Source organism: Mytilus trossulus, chromosome 1 (assembly GCF_036588685.1).
Source record: "Mytilus trossulus isolate FHL-02 chromosome 1, PNRI_Mtr1.1.1.hap1, whole genome shotgun sequence".
NCBI classification, from domain to species: domain Eukaryota; kingdom Metazoa; phylum Mollusca; class Bivalvia; order Mytilida; family Mytilidae; genus Mytilus; species Mytilus trossulus.
The window spans coordinates 57,536,645-57,547,981 of record NC_086373.1 but is presented as its reverse complement, the minus strand read 5'-3'; the positions used below and the strand labels follow the sequence as shown (position 1 = coordinate 57,547,981).

Genomic DNA, 11,337 nt, shown 5'->3' with positions numbered 1-11,337 from the left:
TGTATAAAATTGATAAAGTATCTTTACAAAAGATACTCATTATCAATATAACGTTGTTAGATCAAATGTAATGACTGTTTAACCATACGTTTGATTGATGTCAGAAGTCACATCTGGTTATATAAAAAAATATTAAACTTTATCAACTTTATCAATGTTATAGCTTCGATAAAATAAAACAAAATATCAATATTTTACTGCGATTTAAGAAAAATAGTTACCTTGAAGAAGAGTTTTTCAAAGAGTCAATGAGTTTACATGTATCGTTATTCATTTATTTTCGTCTGACTTCGGACTTTGTTTGTTTTCTTAATTTTTTTTATTCCAGCGTCACTGATGAGTCTTTTGTAGACATGGTACACGGAACGCGCGTCCGGCGCAAAATACAAAATTACAATCCTGGTATCTATGATGAGTTTATTGACATATGAATTTATCTGTTGGTCCCAACTGTGACTCACCTTACTCTATTCAGCCGGTGCCAGTTTACCAAGAGCTCGACCATTTCAAGTAATTTTTTGAATGAATATATGCCGGTATTTGCATTTGTCATTGCGGGATGATATTTAAACATGTAAGATTTCACATAAGAAAGCAAGTATTTTATCGTTTAGACATCAAGCGTTCGTCTAAATAATTGGACATTGACAAAGTCTTTTCAAATCCTTTCCCACACAAGATGGACATAATAGTCTGATAACCCCCCTTTCTGATAGTATTTTATATGTTGCTGATAATTCATAGATTTTTCATTACTGCAGAGAGTCAGTGAACTAAAAATAAAATATCAAATACTAACGGTACCACGATTTCCCGAGAACTACGAGAACAACATAATATCCCGAAAACAAGATTATGTATCCCGAGAACAAGATTTTTAATTGTGTTATAGGTGTTTTTATTGTGTTTTTACTACTTTTTACAATAATAAAGAATACTAATATGAGATAATACTCGTTTTTATTCAATAAAAATGCAATTTTAGGTCAAAAATTCGATTTCTATGTCTTGTATGCAAAATCACAATATGGCGGACATTCTTAAGGTAGACAACTTAAGAAAATCAAAGTATTAGAAGATCTTAGAAGAACTGACAGAAAAGAAAAGTATCAAATGTACTGAAATATATGCATATGTCTCTGATATATTAAACTATATTAACTAGGCTAAATATAAATATAACTCAAATATAACTCATATCGCATCAGATATCATATACAAAATCTACCAGCTTCTTGTTGGACATGAGAAAATATGTGTGTCTTTAATCAATATGTAAAGCTGAACGACCATGTAAAGTATGACGTCAAGCTTGTTATTGTAAAATAATATCATAAATATATAATTTGATATCTTTCAGTTACTTTCCTGTCGCTAACTGTGTTAATAAAATAAATTATTTTGGTTTTATCCAAAATGATTCTTACGGGTGACAATCTTCCCGTAACTGTCAGGTTATACATCTCACTGAGCCTCTCTCACTTTGTCCTTTAAATATAAAGCTGATAATAAATCTGCCCTCAAAATATATTTCAATGTGTTGTGATACACTTGTGATTTAGAAAATACGCATATCTTTTATTCGAAAATGATAAAATCAAAAATACGAAAACAATTATCCGCCAAACTTAACTTTACTTAAATTTAGCAAAATGGCGGGAGCAGACCGAAATCTGTCATTGAAAGAAGCATTAGTTGAAAGTTTGGGTTCTGTGTTGTCTCCTGACCATGATCTTAGAGTTTCTGGGGAAGAACAAGTTAAAGCCCTTGAAGTTACCGAAGGTTCATTCAATTTTTTCTATAAAATAATTTTAGGGTAGAATAAAAACGCTGACAGGCAACAGGTTTTATATCACATGTATGTTGTATGTATAAGTTTCCATTCTGAGAAACGTATACACGATCTGCTATCGGTTATGGTGTAAAGGAGCCAATAATTTATACAAATGCAGTGCATTATATAAACATACCAACACTCTGAGTCATCTGAATCGCACTGTCTGGGTGGTCTCATGGTAGGTACATGTACGGTACGCACAGAGAGTTAGTAATCGTGAACTCTAATCAATTTCGGAGTGTAGCAATGTCACACCAGGAATCACGGATTATACTCCCAATTTCCTCCAAAAGATTCTCTCCCAACACCTTGTGGCTGTTGATTGGTTTATTGCCCATCAGATGTACTGAAAATTATAGTCTGAGATTACTCTGACGTCCAACGGCTGTTTTGCCAGACAAGTTGGGGCCCTAGGACGTCAGAGCTCGTCCCATATCAAAAAGCGGATATTTGCCCACCCAAAATAGATGGGCTGCTTCGTCGCTTCTGGTGCCAACAAATGGCCTTGGAATTATATAAATCAGGTACCAATTTGTTCATTTTTAAAGGCAGTGCTTTAAGGCCTGACTTTTAAGTCATGAGGTTCATCTTTTCATACGCAATCTATGCAGGGGGTCTTTTGGCCAGAAATAGATCCGGAAATGTTCGATTTTCTCCTGTTCTTTTTATGGTATCATTGGTATGATATGGTTTTTGTTTCTTTCATTTACATTGGGGACTAAAGAAACGATCAGTGTGTATTGTTCGTTTTATAGAACTTGTTATTAATGTGTATTTTGCATTATAAGCAGTCAACCTGACTACAAACTATCATTATGTGTATTCCGTGTGGAAAGAGGTCGGGTCAATTTCGAGTGTTATCTGACATCTACAGATTTTTTAATTAGTTCAGACGTTGATATAACAATGAAAAGTCGACTGAACATGATTAATATTGCATCTTCTATAATTCAGAGCGGAATTCGGTTTATGAACTAGAAACCGTAAAGCGTTTTCAATTTCTGTATTATGTATGTTGTCTACGTATTATCCTGGTTCCCGGTACTACGTTCCGGGTATTAGCTATTTGATATATGTGATGTGTAACATTCCGATCGGGTACCAGCCAATCTAAGTGTGTATGTGTACATGATTTCCCGCCAAAATGGCCGACTTACAGCTATGGAAAATAGTCCATAAACGTTCCGTATAATGATATGCAAATTCATAATACATCGTAACTTTTTTTTCTTTATATAATAAATATAACAAAATGAATTCCACAAAATTGAAAATAGCATTATTTTACGAGGAATTCTCATATTTTTTTCACTTCCGGGCGCAGTAATACGTATGTTTTGAAGAAGCTCGAAGAATTTGACAAAGTGAATCGAGAAGGAAACGGATAGATATATGTCCTTGCTATCAGGTAAAACAATTTAAATGTACAGAACAAACACATTTACTTCACACAAATAGTACAGGCTTAAGCATTTTATTGTTATACACGAGTGTAGTCTAGTGTTTAAACAACGGCCGTGACCTACAAGGTACGGGTCATACTGGGTCAAGACTAAATATGTAAACATATCCACGTGCTATTATATAGCCTATAGGTAGAAAGCATCGTAATGCAATATCTACACTTTTTTCCTCCTTTATACATCGTTTAACCAGATATATTTCTCTTTCAAATACACTTAAACACGGGTTGTATGTACGTATTTTTTCTAGTGTTTTCTTGTCCGTATATTTAAAGTTCATTTGTTGATGTTTATATATTTTTGAACGACTGAACACAGGAGTGAATGAATGCAACATTACATATACTGAAGACTTGGGCTGTACAATGATAGTGTACGTATATCATACTGATAATTATTCTAGCAGTAACTAATTATGTTACTTTAGGATGTAATGACAGGAATTCATGAGTTATAAAGGCTTTCTGAAAAAATATCAATGACAATGTAAACAGGAACAATCATTGACACGAATGATGCTCTCTTCTATGTTATAGTTATTTAGGTATGTGTGTTGCACAAGTTTAAAAAAAACTTAAGTTATAAACTTTTTTTCAGGGCACAACCCACTTTAAAGAGACTTGTCTTACTGCCATACCCATCCAATTTTCATGCACCATTTGCAAGCAAGAGACTGAAAATGGTTTCCAAAATTAAAAATCAGGACGGTGTCCAATTAAACCAAAAGAACTAAACTGGATGAATATTGTAGGAGAAATTTAAAGGAAAGTTTTGATTTGTGAAATTGGTCCTGAAAAGTCATTCATCCTAGCCTGCAGAAAGGAACTATATCTGTCCACCACCAACTGACGAGCTAATGTTGAGCTTCACATATGGAATTACTCAAATACCATCAATGTCTGTTTTCAGTACAGATTTCACAAGTTATGACACAGCTGTGCTTTTTTTTATACCTGTTAAAGAGTTGTATACTAAATTTTTATTTTTTTATCAATAAATATATATTGTGTCATTTAAGAACTTGTATTTTGCCAAAAGATGCATACTATTGAATGAAAGTGGTGCAGTTCAGTTTGCTTTGGTATATAGAATTGAATTACAACTGTTCATGTTTTTGGAATGCATATAAAAATAAGGTGATGTGGTACAATGTACATGATATTTAGAGAGTTTATCAAGCAAAAGTGAATAAGAAATAGGTATAAGCAGTTACAGGTACTACTGTACAATCTCAAACAATGAGAAAAACTCATACTGTAAAGAGAATTTCATATTTACAAGTAAATTTTGTTTTTGCGTTGAATAATTTTCTTCTATTGTTTTAATTGCAAATATGGGAAGTGGTTAAAATGCTAATGAGACAGCTGTTATGGCCACAGAGCATTAATTGAACACTTCTTTTTCATTCATACCGGTAGATTTTGCCTGGAGTAAGAAACATATCTGCCAACTTTTCAAAATGCACATGGGGGTTTTATGTGAAAGATGGTTCATATAGGTCATAAAAAAAACCTTCAAGGGGGCCTTCAAATGGAAGCAGGACAAGTCGCCCCACTTTTAAAAAAACGGTAATATTTAGATTAATATATATATATGATTAAAAATAAAAACTCGCACCACCTAAATGAAAACTAATCTACACAGAATACAAACAAACCGAAAATTTATTTAATTACTATTATTGATATACTGAAATTATAATTCTAAAAAAAAAATGTATTGTTGAAGAATAATTCAGTTTTGAAGCTTAGTTATTTGCATAACAATAGATTTGAAGCTGAGTTATTTGCATAACAATTGAAAAGAAACCTGTTAATTGTATCATAATGCAATATAATTTAACTTGTATTCAACGGGATAACATCTTTTTCCATAAGTGGGGCGAGTTGGCATTACTAAATTCATCCTGGTTAATAATATATTTATCTAGATTTCACCGATTTCCATTAGGTGGGACCAGTTGGCAGGAGTAATATTAACGGAATTTAACTTAAATACAACGGGATTACATCTTTTTACATAAGTAGGGCGAGTTGGCATTACTAAATTCTTCCTGGTTAATAATATATTTATCTAGATATTATCTTTTTCTATTAGGTGGGGCGAGTTGGCAGGAGTAATATTAACGGGATTGAACACATTTCACAAGTGGGGCAATTAGTTAATCCAGGTTTGGGCGGGTTTTTTTTTAAAGTGGGGCGGGCTAGTGAAAAAGTGGGGCGATTTGTCATGGATTCCCTTCAAATATATTCTAATGTGGTTTTTGGCTTCTTGGTGCATTAACAAGCTCAAAGCCATTGTTGAATTAATTGTTTTCTTAAAAAATAGTCGACAAAATTGCTCTTACAAAATTTCCATTTGGGAGCCTCGAGCTCGATGGGGGAAATACTCTGCAAATACTGACAGTTGGCAGGTATGGTCATCAAAAAAGTTGACATGTTACTATGTACATTTACCATTATGTTACTTGATGTTCTTGCTATACACACAGTACAGAGACAAGTCAATCTATGTGAACTATTTTTTATGGGAGTCATAGAATATGCGTATACAATCAATAATTAAAAATAGTCTATTTATATTGAAAAGGAAAAGTTCTTATATGTCTAAAGAAGAGGGACGAAAAACACCAAAGGGACAGTCAAACTCATAAATTTAAAGCATACTGACAAGGCCATGGCTAAAAATGCATTTCATGGCGAGGCACAGATAATATACTGTAAACAGTAGACTATAGATATAGGTGAACTAGGTACAAAAGAACTCTAAATCTTAAATTCTACAAACCACCTCTGTCATGTCTGTTCTTTGGAAGATAATGATATAACTGGACTAGAAATACACACAACCTGTAATTAACCGCCTTTACAGCGCTTTCGCGCTTTGATTCATATATCTCTTCATTTATGTACATGTATGCTTCACCTACCTGCCACCCTTTATTTTTCCGTATTTGAACAGTTTTCACAGTGTCAGTGACCCATCGATTCAGACATTTTTACTTTTCTTTTCACACGGACATCAAGATTATCACGTGACCACGAGAAAAAAGTGATGATTTATGCAAATGACCATAATCGAACACCTCGTTCATTTACGATGCATGTAATCTAAATGTCTGAGAGCTTCAGATTGGGTGGGCAAATATCCACTTATTGATATGGGACAAGCTCTGACGTCTTACGCCTCCAGCTTGTCTGGCAAAACAGCCGTTGGATGTCTGAGTAATCTCGGACTATGAAAATTAATGATGCATGACAACATAATCGGATTAGCCAGATTTATTACCTTTGTACATTTAATCATTCTTGATTGCACCTGTGTGCTTTAAAACATGGTATTAAAATTTCCTTTCTTTGACAGATAAAAATGTGACATTTTCATTCAAAATAAGATAATTATTCTTGTATGTATTTGCCCCATGTCATTGTCATTTGAAATAAATCCTACAAACGTTTTTTTACGCAGTATGTCTCTTTTTGTAAATAATATAATTTAACGATGAACTTAAACAAGGTCAAAATCAAGTATAGTTTTTGTTATTAAACTTCAATGCAATTGAAAGAATTAACAACAACATTCTGCTTTTAAATCTTTAATTTGTTTCAAGCAATTATTTAATCGAAACATGAAAATGGCATAGACTTATTAGCATAATGAATAGTGAATATTTTCTTTTTTACTTGTATACAAAACTTTGAGACATGTAATTTTCTTTAAACTGCCCACATTTATTCAGCGTAAGTCTCCATTTATTTTTACACAAGTATAACTCTTTTGTAAATTAAATTAAATGAGGTAAAAATCAAATATAGTTTTTTTTTTAATAAAATCATTTTTAAATGTACAGTGTAATTGATTGAACATGTTGAAAGAATTAACAATAACATTTTGCTTTTAAATCTTTTAATTGTTTCAAGTAATCAGAAATATAACCTGACCTGATTATCAATAGACAGGAAACACAATTGTTTAATTTCATAAGAAATCTCACATACCTTGACTGCAGTGCCGGCATATATCAGAAGGATTAGGGCAATTAATTACCTGGTGTGACACCAGACTGGGAGAAATATTGCCAATACAATAAACAAAAGGTAGCCAAATTACACGGAAGTCGGAGGGAATACTCCCAAATTTCTCTGAGAATTTAGGGAAGGATGTGGGAGTTTCCTGGTGTTTGGAGTTTGGCAAGGCTTTCGCGAAAATTTGTACTGTATATATAGTAGTGTTGTCAAATCGTACACTTTTGCCTAACCGGTTACTCGGATAATCGTTCGACCGATTAACCGGTTAACCGGTAGTTTGAGTTGGTGCTGGAAAGCCTTATCAATAGTACCCTACACATGTGGTATGAGTGTCAATTTGACAACCTTTCATCCAAGTCATAAATTTACGCTTTTATATAAATTGAAGTTTGTCCTCTTTGTTATAAGGCTTGTGTGTGAGGATTCTTGTCGAAGTTTGACTTTTAATAATCAACTACACCGTATCAACTATAGCGTTTGTACCAACTTCAGATTGAAAATAGAAAAACCTTCTTGATCTCGTAGAATTGAATATGTATGAAACTGATTATTCTTTTCTTTTCACTTGTTGACTCCGAAAATAATGTGGAGTGTATCAATTAAAATGATTAATTATAAAAAAGAAGATGATTGCCAATGAGACAATTCTCCACAAAGAGATTGAAATGACACAGAAATTCATAACTATAGGTCACCGTTTCTTTACTTTGTTCGCATGTTACTCGTACTATCACGTATACATTGAGTACATTCACATTGGTTTGCATTATACAATTTTTTAGTTAGCATTTCGTTTAAAGTAAGACTAAGCCTTGCGAGAAGGATGTTGTACATTCAGGTGTAGGTTTACACACTATTAGATCAGTAGCGAAGTAATGAAGCAAATCGTAAAACTTAATTGCATTACTGATTTAGACTTTCGAGTTACTGTTAAAAAAACAAATATACTAATTATGTTTCTTTAAGATCCTGCCCCGAGCTGAGAGACAAGTTCTAATTAATTAATTAATTTTATTTTTATGTGTATAGGATTAACAGTAGCAATCAATTTACTGGACAATTGATCTGTCAAATTAATTACCAAGACGACAATCAGTATTAAATAAAACCTAACTATTTAATGATTTCAATACAATTTTATATAAAATCTGTCAAAATTGAAAAAAGTCCGGTTAACCAGTTAACGATTTTGGTATTCGGTCGTTCGACCGATTAACCGGTTAACCTGTTAACCGTTGACAACACTAATATATAGTGTGTTCGCTTTGAGTTTGAGTGCATGCCTTTGTAGGTTCAAACCTGTAAAACTAAAGACCTAATTATTGATACTTCCTGCTTACTAGCTAAGCACATGGCATTCAGGAATAAGAGCAGTAAACTGGTTGGTTCATTATGACATAATGTGTCTGGGTGAGGACTTTGAGAACTGGCAAGTTATAAAATCCACCTCAGTGTGTCGGTCTAGTTCAAAGCATGGTAGATACATGTATTCATATTTCATTTAGATATGTGCTCTTCCTGAATATTAATAATAATGTGTAGCTCAGTGTAACAGTGACTCAACCATCACTGTTAGCAGCCATCCATCAAGCAAACTTTGAAGTATCGTGTGGAATAGACGTATTTACACTTGTATACAAATTTGGCTGCCATTATGCCAAACATACAAGTTCCTGAAAATTTAAATTCACAATTTAAAAAAATTTGACATCGCAATTTAAGTTTTTGTTGCTTGATGTCAGAATTTGAAGGTTATTCAGAGCAGAAATAAGATCAATCGGAGACAAAGTTCAGCTAAAGACCAAAAGTGTAAATAGGTTTATTGGCTATGTTCAACTTCAAATGGACATTCAATTCTTAAATCATGTAAATCTTGAGAAGGGTAGGGCATGAACACATAACGTCTTTGACTTTGCAATATTGAAACTGATTCATATTGATGAGTGTCACACAGGTGGGGGCAACCAATTGATTAGTATGCACTGTCAGAATTTTGGGGTGTCCAAATAAATTATTTACACAAGTCAGTCATGTCAGTTTATTATTTCATCCCAAAATTTACACAATTCTTATTGTCTACATCGAGCTGATTTATAGACGAAACCATGAAAGAAATGTTTATAAATTCAAGCAGGTCTTTTTAATTTACTTATAAATGCAGAATCCTATATATTTATGTTGTAATTTATTAAGTCAATCACAGGGTTTCGGTATTTGTTTGAAAACTACTTACCCGTGGGAAAGTTATCTACAATTTTACTTTCCTGTATCAGTTTTCACTTTCCCACTCTTATATTTTTTAAAGTCTGAAAAAAAAAAGCTTGGTACAAAATGTATATGAACAATTATAACACATACAACAGGTTGGATTACATTACCATGATAACAAATTATGTCTAATAATTTCCTTCTCTATGACGAATCAAGATGCATGGTGTAATTTTATATATATATAATGTAAATGTTGTTGTGCCATAGCTTTGGAAATTTATGTTATTAAATGTTTTGACAAATAATTTTTATTTAAAGATGCAAACATTTTACAGAATTTGGTGTTCACCTTGCTGAGCTCACAGTTGATCCTCATGGACCTATGGCTATTCGACAGCTGGCATCAGTCTTACTGAAACAATATGTAGAAGCACACTGGTGTCAACATGCTGAAAAGTTTAGATCCCCTGAGGCTATAGAAAGTGTGAGTATTTTTCAAGATTAGTTTATAGTTTGTGAATATTTGCTATTTTTTGAAAGAAACTTGTAGACCTAAGTCTTGATCTGCAATTTCCATGTTTTCTATATGAACTGGACTCTTGACTTCCTAGAGCCCCATCCAGTCATTTGAGCAGTCTCAGATTGAGGAGAGAAGAATCCATACTTGCTAGTCATCTTCTTCAATATCTGCTCTTCCTGTGTGAGAGCAATTTTGGCCTCTTCAGATCAGATAAATTTTAGTTTATATTTTTAGGCAGTTAAGCTGCCTTATGCGAGCACCCTGGATTTGTGTGCTACCCAATACATGCTGAAATACGTGCCCTTGCTATTATCTAGCTGTGTATTATGTTATTTATAACTTATTGGACATTTTTTTCATACTTTTCATTCTGGATTACAAAAAATATGACTAAAAAAACCTTAAATGATCATCGATTTTCCCAAAAGGTTTGGAAGTTGCACATAGGAAGTAGAGCACATTAGGAATCATTGTGTATTTTATTATCCCCTGAGCTTTTGGCTAAGATGTCAAAGAACAAATGTATGAAATATTTTATCGCCGAAAATCTCTAAAGACAAGTAGTTTTTATTTCCCAAATTGCAAAAGTCGTAGGAATATTGTTTGTCATCAATACGTAGTCAACTACGTCACTAGTCTATTAAAATAAGTTCGACTGATCACGATGTTGGCGGCAATTTTGAATTAGAATACTAGATTTCGTATCTTTTCAATTTGGACGCATGGGTTCAAATTAGCGGTGGTCCGAGGTCTGCGACCATCCATTTTTGCAGTCAGACTTTCTACTTAGTTACTAGCTACGCCCGACATGCCCGACTGACCTTGAAAGAAAATAAAATAATAACTTTCCAAAATTTTTACCAAAGTTTTCTAATAAACGATCTCAAACTTATTTTCATCATACATGTAACTATCCATGCCAGCGATGTTCAATTTGTTCAACCGCTAGATTTCTACAGAAAATCGCCGACAAATAATGTGTAAATCCAAGTAAAATCGTATCTCACTCCATCGTAAAAAACAACATTGAAAATAAAATGGCTGCCGGGGAAGTCAATTACAATATCGGATCCGAATTATATCGAAATTACGACTTTATACGATGAAGCGGATAAGGGTAATCCCGGGTTTGGCTATCATTTAAAAAAAAATCCAGACAGGTGACAAAATACATCTATGCATGGTAATATAAACATAAACATTAGATTTGATTAAATATAAACACTAGAATTGAAAACCAAAAGATATATGTAAAAGAAAGAAAAAGCAGAAAACATT

General features: G+C 33.1%; 1 protein-coding gene across 1 annotated transcript in view; it reads left to right on the top strand.

Annotated features, from left to right (window-relative positions):
- Nucleotides 1-1,626: 1,626 nt before the first annotated feature.
- The window catches only part of LOC134728051 (importin-9-like), a 34,594-nt gene continuing 24,883 nt past the window's right edge, over nucleotides 1,627-11,337 (top strand). The window contains exons 1-2 of the mRNA XM_063592453.1: nucleotides 1,627-1,782; nucleotides 9,875-10,023. Of these exons, the coding sequence (XP_063448523.1) occupies nucleotides 1,653-1,782; nucleotides 9,875-10,023 (279 nt within the window). The 5' untranslated portion in view covers nucleotides 1,627-1,652. The remainder of the gene's footprint in view (nucleotides 1,783-9,874; nucleotides 10,024-11,337) is intronic.